General features: G+C 42.6%; 1 protein-coding gene across 2 annotated transcripts in view; it reads left to right on the top strand.

The window, feature by feature from the left end:
• Window positions 1–18,277, top strand: part of apbb1ip (amyloid beta (A4) precursor protein-binding, family B, member 1 interacting protein) — a 156,876-nt gene that overhangs the window by 50,245 nt on the left and 88,354 nt on the right. For both annotated transcript variants that reach the window (XM_060825006.1, XM_060825007.1), the window contains exons 2-3: window positions 3,508–3,591; window positions 15,739–15,829. In XM_060825006.1, coding sequence (XP_060680989.1) covers window positions 3,508–3,591; window positions 15,739–15,829 — 175 coding nt within the window. The remainder of the gene's footprint in view (window positions 1–3,507; window positions 3,592–15,738; window positions 15,830–18,277) is intronic.

The raw sequence follows: 18,277 nt of genomic DNA on the forward strand, positions 1-18,277 counted from the left end.
CATTTGGGAGTTTTGGGGGTTAAAGGCTGAGAGGGAGAGGTGGAGCCAACTGTCTATATAAGGGAGGATATGGTAAAGCATGGATGGGGAGCAGAAGGGGGTGTATCAATGGTGAGGATCATCTTGGATTGTTGGAGAGACACTGTATGAGCCATGGCCACCTCTTATACTATGGGGGAAGGTGGGCAACTCCAGTCTCATACAGACGGTTTGGGTATAGACCCAAGGAGGTGTTTCTTGGAAGGACGACCAGAAAGTGGATTTGCTTACTTAAGCAAATGACACATGGAACTGGACCCTGGGAATTAGTTTCTAAGGAGTACTTGCTATTGCCTTCCATCATCCTAGATATTACAACTACGTAATGGGAAAGAAAATGGCTGCAATCACACTAAGAGTGGGCGGGGCAAGTGCCTCGGCCTATGTGGGAGACCTTGGGAGGTATACAGCATGCAGGGAGAGGGCTGCAAGCCGTCAACACCATAAGACCATAATAAATAGGAACAGGAGGAAGCCATTCAGCCCCTCGAGCCTGTTGCACTCTTCAACAGGATCATGGCTGATCAAACACTCCTCACATCCACTTTACTCCCCTTTTCTGATAACCCACTTCCTGATCAAGAATCTTTCTATCTGAGCCTTCAATATACACAAGGATCCTTCCCCAACAGCTCTCTGTAGAAAAAAGTTCCAAAGTCTCAAAAATCTCTGAGATGGAATTCCTCCTCATCTCAGTCTTCAAAATGAAGAGGTGACAACACGCCACATGAGCACATTCACTTTGAGGACACACATCTATGGGCTTCCAATCCCTCGCAACATTTTATACCTCGCAAGGCCAAATATTGTAGACTACTGAGATTGATGATGGCTGTGCACCCAGTTATCAGAGACCCTTCTAAATATGAGGTTCACTTTGCCCATACAAAATACAGCAGCTTTTCTGGCCAGGTATTGCTCCATGCAATATCATATATGCACGCTGATGTCCAACCTCACAGTGTGAGACTTAGAATAAGGGCTGCACAGACGCGCAAACAAACAAACATGGTGACACTCCAAACTTATTTTAATAAATGTCAGAATTTCTATTTGCAGTGCAATGTCATATGACACCAATGGGGTCTCACGAGGTTTTATTTTCTCTTTCTCTCCCACTAGCTCTTGGTGTAGTCTCCTGTTCCATAGCTGGGGTGGAGGAGCCTGCCCTACAGTGGAACCCTTTGGCCTTGAAAGTTCACCCTGTTCCTGTGAGGTGTTAGATCGGGGTGGACCTGATCTCTGTTGCTGCTAAGACGATGGAGTGCAGATCTGCACACATACTCAGCAGACCCTGAGACTGCTGGATCTGTGTCACCATGGCAACTGCCAATCTGTCCGTGGAGGCAGCCAGATGATTGCCTGCTTGCAATATTTGGTGGAGTAGGCAACACAGCTCATTAATTGTGTGAAATGAATGACATTGACAATTAATGTGATAATTGCACTGGAATGAAGAATGGTACTGATTTGTTTGGCAGCACATGGATGTCCCAGCATCCATGCAGGAGCTTTCCCAATCTCCTCCTGCAAGGACCAGGATTCTTTCCTCATAGTGTGGTGAGGGGCTTAATGTCGGGCACCTCTCCACACATCCCTTGTACAGGGTATCCAGCATTAATCGATGGGAGTGTGTGTGTGTGTAAGGGAAGCATAAGTGAGGGAGGACATTGCAGGCAACAGCAAAAGAGTGGTCGATCATGAGCCTTGGTGAGAGGTGGGGACAATAACAGGGTTGAGTAAGGAGGCAAAAGTGAGGACTGCAGATGCTGGAAACCAGAGTCTAGATTAGAGTAGTGTTGGAAAAGCACAGCAGGTCACAAAGTATTGAGCTTTATGATCAGCTTTGACCATATTGAACAGAGGAACCGAGCCCTGCTCCTATCTTCTATGTTTCTATGTAAGAGGGTTGCCAATGAAGCCTGGTATGTAGTTAATGAAGTGAATTTGGGACGATATGGTAAAAAATTGCACTCGGCTTCACAGAGAGAAACCAACCATGAAATCTGACAAAATTGTCACTTGGCCAAAATAGTCCAGGGTTTAAATAGCATGCTTGGAGTGAATTACAAACGGATTTTGAGTTTGAGATGACATCATGTCACAGAAACAAAACTGATTGTATTGTAAACTTAATATGAACTCCAGATTGCAACCTTGAACTCAATAACAAATACATTGATATGATTTCAAATGCCTACTTATCATCAAGTGATTTAATAGCCTGATTGATTTGAGACATTTTCCAATCCCATACTAATAAAACTGGATAATATTCAGTCGAGTCAGCAGGTGAAGAAATTGCTACTCACAAAATCAGGCAGCACTCTGTAGCAATAAAAGAAGCTCAGCAGTGTACAATGAAAATCCCTTCCATCACTTCTGGTTGCAAATTCTGCAACTGTACATAATGGAACTTACTTGTGGGAGTTGAGGATTTTTTTCTCTATTACCTTTAACAGGGAGTTATCAGTGTTGTACCAAGTTATATGCACTATTTCAATAAGGATAACACTAAAAATAGTATTATAGCTTGAAATACGTTGGCTAAGTGACTATTAGATCTTCTGTTGCTGCTCATACCAAGATCTCATAGCAACAATTTTATTTTATATCATTTTTATTTCCCTGTATATTATCTTGCTTTAATAAATATGACGCAATATGGACTTGACCCCTTTAATAAGCAAGGGATCCACATAATAATAACTCAGTAGAAGGTCTTGCTTGTTCTGGTTTGCAGTAGCTTGTTAATTAACAGAAATTATAAGTTTAATCATCTTCAGTGTCCCATAACTCACCTTTTCATCTTATGACTCATGGTCAACCTCAGCATATGCTATACAGCAAGAAATAGTTAGGCTTTAAACAAAAATACGTCATTTTATTCTTTTTGAATCACTGTGTGCACAGACAAGAAGTTCAGGAAGTAAATCTACCATAGAATGTGACAGTGAGGAGGCAATTCCCAGATCAGTTTCTGGTCATTGCTCAGTTAGCTGATCCCAGCCACAGTAGCAGATTGGGAACTAACTGACATCAGCATTCCTACTCTAGGAAGAGGAGAATTTAGTCAGGATTTCCTTGACTGACCACTGTCCTCAATTCGTACTGGAGTGTGTTGACCCACTGCGCAAAGTTAGAATCAAACTCTACAATCATTTGTCAATTTATAAATAACCTCATCACCATCAGGGTTCAAATGAAAAATGGCTGCTTTGACAGAGTAACATAGGGGCTGTTTTATTTCCCATGGAACTAAAACATTTCCCATGATGCCTAGAAAAATTCAACACCTTGAAGAGAAAAAGCAAAAAAAATTGGAATTAAAGGAAAGGTATGCTGTTTAGTTTACAGTGTTTTTAATTTAATTTTGACATAAAGGAACTAAAACCTGGTAACATCCAAACAGGGTTTTAACATCAATTATTGATTTTTGTCTCAATTGTTTCTTTTGTACTTCTACAGATGGAGTTCGAAGGAGGTAACGCCAATGATGACATAGATGCCATGTTCAGTAATCTCCTTGGAGAGATGGATCTGCTGACACAGGTTGGTTGTGTATTCAAATAAGCAACTCTAGCAAGCAAAAGATCAGCCTCAATAAAATTGATTAGTGGGGCATTAAGATTCCACTAGGAGAGAAATTATTTTTCAGGATGTTGTCATTCTGCTTTGAAAGTGAAAGCCCACACACACTAACCACAAGCTAATCCCAGGCCTGGCTGAATTAGTAAAGAGATGCCTTTTTTATCCAAAAATGATTACTTTTTGCATTGGGTGGGAAGCAGAGTGATAGAGTCATAGAGATGTACAACATGGAAACAAACCCTTTGGTCCAACCCATCCATGCCAACCAGATATCCCAACCCAATCTAGTCCCACCTGCCAGCACCCGGCCCATATCCCTCCAAACCCTTCCTGTTCATATACCCATCCAAATGCCTCTTAAATGTTGCAATTGTACCAGCCTCCACCACTTCCTCTGGCAGCTCATTCCATACACGTACCACCCTCTGCGTGAAAATGTTGCATCTTAGGTCTCTTTTACATCCTTCCCCTCTCACCCTAACCTATGCCCTCTAGTTCTGGGCACCCCGACCCCAGGGAAAAGACTTTGCCTATTTACCCTATCCATGCCCCTCATAATATTGTAAACCTCTATAAGATCATCCCTCAGCCTCCGACGCTCCAGGAAAAACAGCCCCAGCCTGTTCAGCCTCTCTGTCTAGCTCAAATCCTCCAACCCTGGCAACATCCTTGTAATTCTTTTCTGAACCCTTTCAAGTTTCACAACATCTTTCTGAAAGGAAGGAGACCAGAATTGCACACAATATTCCAACTGTGGACTAACCAATGTCCTGTACAGCCGCAACATGACCTCCCAACTGTTTAGGAGCTACTTTTGCTACTTTAACATCAGATGTATGTAACAGTTACCTCACAACTTCTTTTTAACAAATAATTCTGTTGCTTTTACATATTTAATTTTAATATGCAACTTGATTCAAAGATTATCAAAGATGTTTGGGCGTTTCTGGATTGCTTCAAGTAAAATATCCTTGTTGTGTCATTTTAACAAAAATGCAAAGCAAATAGATTTATCAAGATAATTTTGAAAACATGATATTGTTATTTTATTTTTACATCTCACTATTGGGAAAGTTTGCCAACAATTCCTTAAAATTTCTGTTAGTTGTTTAAAAGTACACTGAATGAAACAAACTATGTTTGTGAATTCTTGTAAACTTGTCTTGTCAGTTCTGACTTTTTTCAATGTGGCTTCAAGTTGTTAGTACAAATTGTGGCAGACTTCTATCCTGCCAGCTCTTTGTTTTCTGCATTCTGAATTTGATGTGATGTTCAATTACCATTTCGAGGCCTGCTACTGTGACATTAATGCCCATTGTTTAGACGAGTATGAAAACTAGATATGCTCAACCCCTCTATATCTGACTCATTATTATATCTGACATCATGATCCTTTTCTCCCCAAAAATGATAAAAGCTGGATATATCAATCCAAACCTAAACCTTGAGCAGGATATTTCATGCTACACCCAGTGCACATTATTGTGCAGGATAACTCTCATTGTACCCAATATATGTTATTACTGAGCATTATATCTCACAATGTACCCAGAATATATCCTGGAACAAGATATCTCTCACTGCTCCCAATTTATATGGGTTGAGCAGGATATCTTTCAGCATACGCAGCATATATCTTGAAGCAGGATATCTCTCATCGCGCCCAGCATTTATTATTGTGCACTTCTGACTGCACCTAGTAAATATCATTCAATAGAATATTGCTTACTATAACCAATATGTGTCCTGGAGGAGGATAATCAATCTGTAACTAAATCTGCTTGGCATCTAGCTCAGACTCAACACTTTATGTCTGTCCCCAATCATTTCACTGACAAATGCAAGAAAGAATGCTTGCACACAAATTCTTAAATCATTCAGGTCATCAGATTTGATTTCCATCCAAAAACCTAATAGCAGTTAATACATGCTGAGAAGATAGTCAGTCACATGAACGATCCTTTGGTTTAAAGTTGTAAATTAACATAATGCCGTAGTTGTTATAATATAAGGCCTGTAAGTTAATGGGATTTCATACTATCTGGTGGAAGATTGACAGACATGCTAAAGGAATGGTGCAAATGACAGTTTGCAATGTTTTTGTTGATTTTTCACCAATCTTCACACTTTGGTGGAAGTTCAAGAAAACTCTAGAGCTACTTACTCCTGTGATATTGCTGCTTTCATTTAATAGCAATGATAGGGTTAAAATGGATGCAAACCTGGTGATGAACTGAAACCATTAGGTATTCAGGATCATTGTTTCGTAGTCTGGAGAGAGGCCTTCTGCCCATCCGTCCGTGCCAGTCATCAAGCATCTATTTATTCTAATCACATTTTCCAACATTCGGCCCATAGCCTTGTACGCAATCGCATTTCAAGTGCTCACCCAGATACTACTTCAGTTTCCACTCGAGTTCCTCCTCAGCCTCCGTTCCTCTAAAGAAAACAATCCCAGCCTGTCTAGTCTCTCTTCATAACTGAGTTGTTCCAACCCAAGCAACCTCCTAGCAAATCGTCTTAGTGTACTCGCATCCTTCCACAGTGTGGCACAGAATACTTCAGCTAATGTCTAACTATCATTATATACAGCTCCATCATAACCTCCTTTGTTCATGTATTCAATATTATTCTTTGATTTTTCTGTGCACCAGACTCAAGAGCCATTTTCTGAGTGTTTGGCACCAGCCTTGACAATGCCAAAGTAAATTTTAAAAGCTGATTGTCAGGGGACGGCTGTTGATAGCAAGCCCTTTCTTGTTCACCCTTAGATGCCCTTCAGAAGGCTGTAGCATCCTTCTTCTTGAATCTCTGCAGCCCACATGGGCGGCATGGTGGCTCAGTGGTTAGCACTGCTGCCTCACAGTGCCAGAGACCCGGATTTAACTACCATCTCAGGTGACTGTGTGGAGTTTGCACATTCTTCCTGACATGGGTCTGTGTGCATTTCCTCTTGGTGCTCCAGTTTCCTCCGATAATCACAAAGATGTCCAGGTCAGGTGAATTGGTCGTTTTAATTTGCCCATTTCATTAGGTGCATTTATCACAGGGTAATGGGTCTGGATGGGTTACATTTCAGAGGGTCGGTGTGGACATGTTGGGGCAAATGGCCTGTTTCAACACTGTAGGGGAATCTAATCTATGAAAGTGTTTCCTCAACACATAAGGTCCAAGGCTTTTGATGTAGTGGGAGTTTTTTTAAATTTCAAAAATATATTTTATTCATAAGATCATCAATAAATCGACACAAATGTTCTGGATAATATCTGTACAGTCTTTTCATAAACAGAAATAAAACACTGGAAAATTGACTTTTCTTGAAACTTCTTTACAGTTGTAAGAAACAAAAATTTTTCTACTTCGGCAGAAAGCTATTTATGTTTGTTTGGAAGCACCAAGAAGGTCTGATAACTGAGTAGACTCCCATTAAACTTTGGTAGAAAGATCCTGGACTGTGGTCTTTCCTCACTATGCCTTGGCAGCAGTTGCCCTGAGCTTTAGTGTGTCCCTCAGCACATAGTCCTGGACCATGGAATGTGCCAGTCTGTAACACTCTGTCGAAGTCAACTCCTTGTTCTGGAAGTCCAACAGGTTTCAGACAGACCGAAGAGTATCTTTCACCAAGGTCCTTCAGGCGCAGTCGATATTTATCCTGGTGTGCATCCCTAGAGCAGCCCATACAGCATGGGATCCTGAATCACAGAGTTGCTCAAGATGAACCACTTCATCTCGCTCCAGACAACCTTTGCAAAGGCACATTCCAGAAGGAGCTGAGTAACAGCTTCCTCACCAGCACAGCTGCTTACTGAGTGCAGGCAAGTACATGAAACATCTGATGGGCAGTCCCCACTCACCACCAGCCAAGAAACATCTTGATGCTTGTTGGAAAGTTCTGACACTGAAGCATTTTGTCAAATGACTTTAACAGTCTGCTCAGGGAACCATGCAATAGGATACACCCTTCCTTTCCTGGCAGGGTCTCGAGGATGCTACGTGCTGGCCATTTCCTGATGGGCTTGTAGTCAAAAGCTGAAGAACAAGTGTTTCCTCCCTGTGGGTTGTTTCCCCATCGGGAGGCAGGGGAGGGGAGAGTGGGGAACTGTGCTGTTCTTCCCTGTGGGGAGCTGCCCCTCAAAGGGGGCTGTGGGAGCTGTGCTGTTCCTCCATGTGGGTTATTGCCCCTCAGGAGGGGTTGTGGGAGCTGTGCTGTTCCTCCCTGTGGGTTATTGCCCCTCAGGAGGGGTTGTGGGAGCTGTGCTGTTCCTCCCTGTGGGTTATTGCCCCTGGCAGGTCTGTGGGGGCTGCCCTGTTCCTCCCTGCAGAGTACTGTCCCTCAGGTGAGCTGTGGGAGCTGTCTTGTTCCTCCCTGCAGGGTATTGCCCCTCAGGGGGGATGTGGGTGCTGTCCTGTTCCTCCCTGTGGGGTGTTGCCCCTCGCAGGGCTGTGGGATCTGTCGCCCCACCCCTCAGGGCCATTGCCCTGATCACGTGTCATTGGGGTGGAGACAAAGCCAGGAAGATCTGGTTTCATGTCATGCTCCAAATCAGGCGAAGCTGCTGTTGTCCTCCTGGTCCTGGTTTGCCAGGGCTGTGTTGTCCTGGGCTCCTCATGGTTCCAGACATCCGGCTCAGGAGTGCTCATCTCCTCCCCGTTCATGATGTTTTGCTTTTTCTTCTGTTTATGGCCATGCTTCTGCATGTCTTTGTGAAAGGGGAGTTACTGGTGTGTCCTTTGTACAGCTGTCTCCATCCACTTTGCTGCTGGCCTGTGCTGGCCCTGTGTGACTGAAGCAGTTTCCTTGTGCAGATATTCTTTGCTACCTGCCACACACCCTTCTATTTGTACACCGATTTCTCCTCCATTGACTCTGTATTCTCAGCTGGAGGTTCAATTGGTTTATCACTCTCTTGGACATCTTCCTTTCTTTTTCCACAAGTCTAGCAATCCATTTCTCCGTTGTTTTATTCGAGGGTGGCATCTTGCAATCCTTTCAGGGTCTACTGCTTTGTGTTGCCATGTCTAGCCATTTCACTCTCTCCAGCAAACAAACCAAAGGCATTTCTTACTTGTACAAGACTATTTACATGCATTTGAGGCACCAGGGGAAGATGTGGGTGTGGGGAAAATCCAATAACTGAATGGACCCCCATTATACTTTGGCAGAAAGAGCTTAGATCATGGTCTTTCCCCATTGCACTTTGGTGGCAGCTGCCCCAAGCTTTAGTGCCTCCCTCAGCACATAGTACTGGGCTGTGGGATGTGCCAGTCTGCAGCACTCAATTAGGGTCAACACCTTGCTCTGGAAGACCAATATGTTTCAGGCAGAGCAAAGAGCATCTTTCATCATGTTGATGATCCTTCAGATGGAGTTGATGTTTGTCTCAGTGTGCATCCCGGGTCATAGAATCATAGAGTCATAGACATGTACAGCATGGAAACAGACACTTCGGTCCAACCCATCCATGCCGACCAGATATCCCGACGCAATCTAGTCCCACCTGCCAGCACCCAGCCCATATCCCTCCAAACCCTTCCTATTCATATACCCATCCAAATGCCTCTAAAATGTTGCAATTGTACCAGCCTTCACCACATCCTCTGGCAGCTCATTCCATACACGTACCACCCTCTGCATGAAAAAGTTGCCCCTTAGGTCTCTTTGATATCTTTCCCCTCTCACCCTAAAACTATGCCCTCGAGTTCTGGACTCCCCTACCCCAGGGAAAAGATTTTGCCTATTTATCCTATCCATGTCCCTCATAATTTTGTAAACCTCTATAAGGTCTCCCCTCAGCCTCCAACGCTCCAGGGAAAACAGCCCCAGCCTGTTCAGCCTCTCCCTGTAGCTCAGATCCTCCAACCCTGGCAACATCCTTGTAAATCTTTTCTGAACCTTTTCAGGTTTCACAACATCTTTCTGATAGGAAGGAGACCAGAATTGCATGCAATATTCTAACAGTGTCCTAACCAATGTCCTATACAGCCGCAACATGACCTCCCAACTCCTGTACTCAATACTCTGAACAATAAAGGAAAGCATACCAAACGCCTTCTTCATAGAACATAGAACATAGAACATAGAAAAATACAGCGCAGTACAGGCCCTTTGGCACTTGATGCTGCGCCGATCCAAGCCCACCTAACCTACACTAGCCCACTATCCTCCATATGCCTATCCAATGCCCATTTAAATGCTCATAAAGAGGGGGAGTCCACCACTGCTACTGGCGGGGCATTCCATGAACTAACGACTCGCTGAGTAAAGAATCTACCCCTAACATCTGTCCTATATCTACCACCCCTTAATTTAAAGCTATGCCCCCTCATAATAGCTGACTCCATACGTGGAAAAAGGTTCTCATGGTCAACCCTATCTAAACCCCTAATCATCTTGTACACCTCTATCAAGTCACCCCTAAACCTTCTTTTCTCCAATGAAAACAACCCCAAGTGCCTCAGCTTTTCCTCATACGATCTTCATACCATACCAGGCAACATCCTGGTAAACCCCCTCTGCACCCGTTCCAGTGCCTCCACATCCTTCCTATAGCATGGCAACCAAAACTGCACACAATACTCCAGATGCGGCCGCACCAGAGCCTTATACAACTGCAACATGACCTCAGGACTCCGGAACTCAATTCCTCTACCAATAAAAGCCAGTACGCCATATGCCTTCTTCACAGCACTATTTACCTGGATGGCAACTTTCAGAGATCTGTGTACATGGACACCAAGATCCCTCTGCTCATCCGCACTACCAAGTATCTGACCATTAGCCCAGTACCCCATCTTCTTGTTACTCTTACCAAGGTGAATGACTTCACACTTACCTACGTTGAACTCCATTTGCTACCTTTCTGCCCAGCTCTGCAGCTTATCTATATCCCGCTGTAACCTGCCACATCCTTCCTCACTGTCAACAACTCCACCGACTTTCGTATCATCCGCAAACTTGCTCACCCAACCTTCTAGCCCCTCCTCCAGGTCATTTATAAAAATGACAAACAGCAATGGTCCCAAAACAGATCCTTGTGGAACACCACTAGTAACTGCTGCCTCACAGCGCCAGAGACCCGGGTTCAATTCCCGCTTCAGGCGACTTACTGTGTGGAGTTTGCACGTTCTCCCTGTGTCTGCGTGGATTTCCTCCAGGTGCTCCGGTTTCCTCCCACAGTCCAAAGATGTGCGGGTCAGATGAATTGGCCATGCTAAATTGCCCGTAGTGTTAGGTAAGGGGTAAATGTAGGGGTATGGGTGGGTTGCGCTTCGGCAGGTCGGTGAGGACTTGTTGGGCCGAAGGGCCTGTTTCCACACTGTAAGTAATCTAATCTAAACTGCACTCCAAGATTAACCTTTACCATCAAATACTACCCTCTGTCTTCTTCCAGCCAGCTAATTCCTAATCCAAACCTCCAACTCACCCTCAATGCCGTACCTCCATATTTTTTGCAGTAGCCTATCATGGGGAACCTTATCAAATGCCTTACTAAAATCCATATACACCACATCTACCGCTTTACCCTCGTCCACCTCCTTAGTCACCTTCTCAAAGAATTCAATAAGACTTGTGAGGCACGACCTGCCCTTCACAAAACCATGTTGACTATCCTTGATCATATTATTCCTATCCAGATGTTCATAAATCCTATCCATTACAATTCTCTCTAAGACTTTGCCCACAACAGAAGTGAGACTCACCGGCCTATAGTTCACTATCTTATCTACCTGCGACTCCACTTTCAAGGAGCTATGAACCTGCACTTCAAGGTCTCTTTGTTCAGCAACACTCCCTAGGACCTTACCATTAAGTGGATAAGTCCTGCTAAGATTTGCTTTCCCAAAATGCAGCACCTCGCATTTATCTGAATTAAACTCCATCTGCCACTTCTCAGCCCATTGGCCCATCTGATCAAGATCCTGTTGTAATCTGAGGTAACCCTCTTTGCTGTCCACTACACCTCCAACTTTGGTGTCATCTGCAAACTTACTAACTGTACATCTTATGCTCGCATCAAAATCATTTATGTAAATGACAAAACATAGACGCCCAGCACCGATCCTTGTGGCACTCCACTGGTCATAGGCCTCCAGTTTGAAAAATAACCCTCCACCACCACCCTCTGTCTTCTACCTTTGAGCCAGTTCTGTATCCAAATGGCTAGTTCTCCCTGTATTCCATGAGATCTAACCTTGCTAATCAGTCTCCCATGGGGAACCTTGTCGAACGCCATATTGAAGTCCATATAGATAACATCTACTGCTCTGCCCTCATCAATCTTCTTTGTTACTTCTTCAAAAAACTCAATCAAATTTGGGAGACATGATTTCTCATGCACAAAGCCATGTTGACTATCCCTAATCAATCCTTGCCTTTCCAAATACATGTACATCCTGTCCCTCAGGATTCCCTCCAACAACTTGCCCACCACAGAGGTCAGGTTCACTGGTCTATAGTTCCCTGTCTTATCCTTACCATCCTTCTTAAACAGTGGCACCACGTTTGCCAACCTCCAGTCTTCCGGTACCTCACCTGTGACTATCAATGATACAAATATCTCAGCAAGAGGCCCAGCAATCACTTCTCTAGCTTCTCAGTGAGTTCTCGGGTTCACCTGATCAGGTCCTAGGGATTTAACTACCTTTAACCATTTCAAGACATCCATCACTTCCTCCTCTGTAATCTGGGCATTTTGCAAGATGTCACCATCTATTTCCCTACAGTCTATATATTCCATATCCTTTTCCACAGTAAATACTGATGCAAAATATTCATTTAGTATCTCCCCCATTTTCTGTGGCTCCACACAAAGGCCACCTTGCTGATCTTTGAGGGGCCCTATTCTCTCCCGAGTTACCCTTTGTCCTTAATGTATTTTAAAACCCCTTTGAATTCTCCTTAATTCTACTTGCCAAAGCTATCTCATGTCCCTGTTTTGCCCTCCTGATTTCCCTCTTAATTATACTCCTACTTTCTTTATCCTCTAAGGATTCACTCGATCTATCCTGTCTGTACCTGACATATGCTTCCTTCTTTTTCTTAACCAAACCCTCAATTTCTTTAGTCATCCAGCATTCACTATAGTTACCAGCCTTCCCTTTCACCCCGACTGGAATATACTTTCTCTGGATTCTTGTTATCTCATTTCTGAAGGCTTCCCATTTTCCAGCCGTCCCTTTACCTGCGAACATCTGCCTCCAATCAGCTTTCGAAAGTTCTTACCTAATACCGTCAAAATTGGCCTTTCTCCAATTTAGAACTTCAACGTTTAGATCTGGTCTATCCTTTTCCATCATTATTTTAAAACAAATAGAATTATGGTCACTGGCCCGAAAGTGCTTCCCCACTGACACCTCAGTCACCTGCCCAGCCTTATTTCCCAAGAGTAGGTCAAGTTTTGCACCTTCTTTCATAGGAACATCCACATACTGAATCAGAAAATTGTCTTGTACACACTTAAGAAATTCCTCTCCATCTAAACCTTTAACACTATGGTAGTCCCAGTTGATGTTTGGAAAGTTAAAATCCCCTACCATAACTACCATATTATTCTTACAGATAGCTGAGATCTCCTTACAAGTTTGTTTCTCAATTTCCCTCTGACTATTGGGGGATCTATAATACCATCCCAATAAGATGATCATCCCTTTCTTATTTCTCAGTTCCACCCAAATAACTTCCCTGGATGTATTTCCAGGAATATCCTCCCTTAGCACAGCTGTAATGCTATCCCTTATCAAAAATGCCATTCTCCCTCCTCTCTTGCCTCCCTTTCTATCCTTCCTGTAACATTTGTATCCTGGAACATTCAGCTGCCAATCCTGCCCAACCCTGAGCCATGTTTCCGTAATTGCTATGATATTCCAGTCCCATGTTCCTAACCATGCCCTGAGTTCATCTGCCTTTCCTGTTAGGCCCCTTGCATTGAAATAAATGCAGTTTAATTTATTAGTCCTACCTTGTCCCTGTCTGCCCTGACTGTTTGACTCACTTCTGTTCTCAGCTGTACCTGTCTCAGATTGATCTCTTTCCTCACTATCTCCCCGGGTAACAGACCATAGGGCACAGAATCCTGTGTCATGGAGCTGCTTGGAGCAAATCTCAATAAAAACCACTGCATCTTTCTCCAATCTTCCTTTGCAGACAGAAGATGTCCACTGCTTGACCTAGGGGGATTCTCTTCACAAATAAGCTCCAGTCAACCAGCATTCCTTCCTCCACTTTCTTCACAGTCACCCTGACTGTGTTCCGAACACCCTGGCCAGGGGTACAGGCACTTGCAATGATCATAGCTCTGATTGTCTGTACTCGGAATTGGTGTTAGGCCGAAGCCAGTGGAAAGATCCACTGATAACAGCTCAGCTCAACCAACAATTACAATTACTTGGAGCTTCCATTTGGTCTGAGCCAAAAGGCTGCAAAGTAATCAGTGGAATAATGGAAGTGCTATTCTATCTGACTTGAGTTTGTGTATTCCTGGGTAGACATCTGGATGTTCCCATTCCCTCCTTCTTCAAAATTATACTGGGTTTGCTCCCTAATAAACAAAAAGGAGATTTATATTAAGTAACTATTCGTTTCTTTAACAAATATTAAAGCTTCTGGAAGTACTGTACATCAAGAGAAAAATGCAGCAGATTTCTACTCATGAAGTGTAAAGATCCAGCCAGGAATGAGCTCACTCTGTCAGCCAGCAATCGACTGAGTGGGCAGTGAAAGAGAATCTGTTCAATGGGGGATATGCTGCAATCGTTGTGGTAATTGAGTCCAGTGACACTATTAAAGGAAAGGGATGGAGGCAGGGTCACACAGAGTTTCAGATTTCCTCAGTGATTAAGCACACACCCACCAACTAACTACCAGCAGACGTTTAAACAGCTCATTGCACTCTGCTGCCTTTGCACTTTCCCAGTTGAGTGCATCAGGGTTTTTCACTACTTCATTGCACCATCTGTTTAAAGTGGCCCTGAGTGAAATTTGACGGGGCTCAATGGAATTTTAAACAGATGAACAGTAAACTGTTGAAGAGACCAAACATGATGCCCCAGCTGTTGACTTCACTCTCTTTTACAGCATTTCAAGAACCTCGGGAGTTGGATGTTTAAATGTATTATGACAAGTACAGGAAACCCAGAAGTAACCAAGAAATGAATCTAAATATGGTTTACAGTTCAAACAAGATAACCTGCAAATTGAAATGTATTTTATGTTTTTCTTCTGATTTCAATACTGAGGGTGATAACATGAGCAGCAGCAACAATTTTAACTCTAATACCATTGATCAAACCTTCATGATTTCAGTGAATCAGCTGCAATCCAAGGTTTAACATCCTTCAAGTTCATCTGTTCCAGAGCTCAATTAACATTGCAGATGGCTGTTCCAGCTAAAGGGCTGATTTCATCTGCAATGGGGCTTCCTCACCTTGACTTGCCCCACTTGATAAAGAGAAATGGTTCCTCTGGCCTCACAAAATTGCTCCAGTCCACTTCCAGTCTCTTTTATAGATAACTCCACCCACACTCAATTGTCTCCACACCACCACTCCCCATACTCACCTTCCCCCATCCAGATCCAGAGTTTGATGTAAGGGCCTCCCTTCTGCTAATGGTGAGCTGTCTGGTAGTGCCCATTCTGTACTGGCAGCTTCCTAGTCACATGTTACCGACCAAGTCATATCAAGTATCTGACTACTGCCATCAGTTGCAATGCCCACTGCACACCCATGCACCAAATGAAACCAGAATCCACTCTGAGAAAAATGCCAATAAGTCAGATATAATCTGTAATGACAAACTAACCCTGAACTAGTGAGTATGATTGACAAAATCCCACATCACAAGTTCACCAATGGTAAAATGAATCCATTTATATTTCTCTTGTTCATTCTTTTAGGAAACAGAAATGGCAAATTTTCTAAAATCAGATAATACTTGCTGCATACCAAAAGCTGTTCTAATGTAGAAAAAAAGATATTTGTGAAGCAGCTCAAATTTTAACCATTTTCTCACTATTCCAAAATCTGTAATGTTTCCCACACTGTTTATTGTTTGCTTGTATCCTGGAATTGAAAAGTGTTGAACATTTTACTTTTGAAAATTTCTTACAGAGTTTAGGTGTGGATACTGTCCCACCCTCAACTGCAATGTCCAAGCAGGATTCAGAGTTCAAACTCTCAATTGGTTTTAACGATGTCAATGGTAAGAACATCTTTTTTATGCATGAAGTGTAATCTGTAGTTACGGTTTATGTTCAACATGGAGGTAACTAAATAAGCTTTACAATGAAAACTTTGATCCAACTTCTTTTCTTATTCTGAACTTATTCATTTTTAACTTCCATTATCTGGCTTTTAAACTCCGGTCCACTCCATCCAATTCTACTCTCATCCCTGCATAATTACCCTTATCTTAAGTTTAGTGCAGTGATTTCAATCTAAGTTTCTTGCTCTCAAATTGAGCACTACATTCTACTATGTTATGGTCACTGTTCCCTACAGAATCTTTCACTCTGAGATCATTTACTAAACCTTACACATTGCAAGATTAAAAATAGCCTTAACTCTGGTAGAATCCACAACGTATCGTTCGAAGAAACTACCTCAAATGTATTCTATTAATTCCTCCTCATGGTTACTTTTGTCAATTAACAAAGAAACAAGGAGAAAGATGGAGAAGTGAAAGGAAACAGACTCAAAGGAAGAGGAAGAGAAATTCAGAAATGAGGAGTTGAATTAAACAAAATAGAAGCTCAAATGAAAGAGATTTTGAGAGAGTCAAACAGAGAGAAAGTTAAACAGAAGGCACATAAATGTCTAAGAATATGGTTGAAGAAGAAAAGCAATTAACCCCAAAAGGAATGAGTTTGATTTGGCTGGGATGTGAAAATATTAAAAACGTAAAGCAGGATCCCAGCCTCATCAATCCCATTTTCTTCCAGTTTTAGTGCAGGTATTGGGACAAGGAAAGGCAGAGTTTAACTCTGAGCTCTGTATGCTTACTGAGGTGCAAATCAAGTGCAGAACTGAAAACAGTGTTCTAAATAGGGTCTAACCAGAACCTGTTATAGCTACACTATAACTTCCATCCTTTGCATTCCAGCTTCCTTGTAATACAAGTTAGCATTCCATCAGCCTTAGATTTGTAACAACTCATTTATTTTAAATAATTTATAGAACCTAAATCTCCGTGCTACATAATGTTTAGTTTCTCACCATTAAGGAAATATTGTGATCTATCTTTCTTCAGTTCAAAGTTAAAGATCATACTTTTCCCCATGCTGAAGTCAATTTGCCATATCTTTTCACACTCACTAATATATCGTAGGAACTTTGCAATGTTCCCATTTCCATTCCTCACTGTGTCACTTGATATTATCAGCAAACCTTCATGCAAGGTACTTACAAATGACCCCATTCATCATTATCATATTTGTGAAAATGACTAACAAAGCTATGGAAATGTGCCAAAACCCGTGTCTTGTTATTGAATATTGTCTTTGACTAGAATATCAGCTCAGTTATTTTTAGATGTCCATAATGACATGGATGAGATTGTGAAATATGACACATGTGGATGTTTTCCATTTATTGTGAAATTGTATTTGCGACAGAATTACATCTGGAGTGGTTTACATCCTTTGTCTGTATGTTAAGACAATATCATTGTGTAGTATCAGTTATGTTTGACTGTGATTCATGCTCATTGTCTAGTTTGATGAGAGGCTTAATTCAGCTTTAGTACCCACAGTAAAAGCAGCCAACTATCACTCCAGCTCTGAGACTAGAATAAACATTTATGCTCCTCCTAACTGAGGAGTAGTTTTTGAAAATGAATTCCCTTCACTTGCCAGCTGCTTCAGAATAATGGGTTGAGCAGGCCTCACACTGCTTCACAGATCCACATTCCTAAAGAAACCTAAAACCACAGAGAGCCCCTCATCTAAATGACGATCCTTTATCATAGCAAAACAACTTAAAGAATTGAGGAAAACAGAACAAAAACCTTTGGAAAAAATGATCAGCACATGCAACTTGTCATACTTTTCCACTTTCCACCAAGGCTTGAACCTTCTGGTTTGAGCTTGTGGGTAGAAGCATGTATTCAGTTTTCTACCCAAAGCCAGTTACAGTGAATTTCATGGTCAAAGTTTCAGTTTTTTACTGTCACCCATTCAGAATTGTGCTTCAAACAGAATTATATGGCTGGATTCTTCACTGTGCCAGGACACCCCCATCCTTCCCAAGACCAGATAACCAGGAGTAGGTGAAGGAAGACCTTCAAGGGCTCTCAATTAGGCCCAGAGTACCAATGAAGAAGGTAACCCTTCTTGTCTGTCACCAGCCCCCACAATGAAAAAGCTACAAGGCTGGGCACTTGACATGACCCTCTCCCTGCATAGGTTAAATTCCAGAATTGGTGGGATAAGGCTATTGATTGGCTAATTAGTGGACAAAATTGCTATATGGCAGGTGGCCTAACACTGGGTCATCACTGGGAACATTGCAGTGGGACAGTGGGGTCAGGTAGATGTTAGACACAGAAAATTTGGTCTTTCACAGGCCTCCTCCAAACACATCACTGAGAATTCTGTAAAATCCAGCCCAGAAACTCTCACAACTGAGGAAAAGGTCTTTCAGCCTTCAGTCA

This window comes from Hemiscyllium ocellatum, chromosome 5, assembly GCF_020745735.1.
Source record: "Hemiscyllium ocellatum isolate sHemOce1 chromosome 5, sHemOce1.pat.X.cur, whole genome shotgun sequence".
NCBI classification, from domain to species: Eukaryota; Metazoa; Chordata; class Chondrichthyes; order Orectolobiformes; family Hemiscylliidae; genus Hemiscyllium; species Hemiscyllium ocellatum.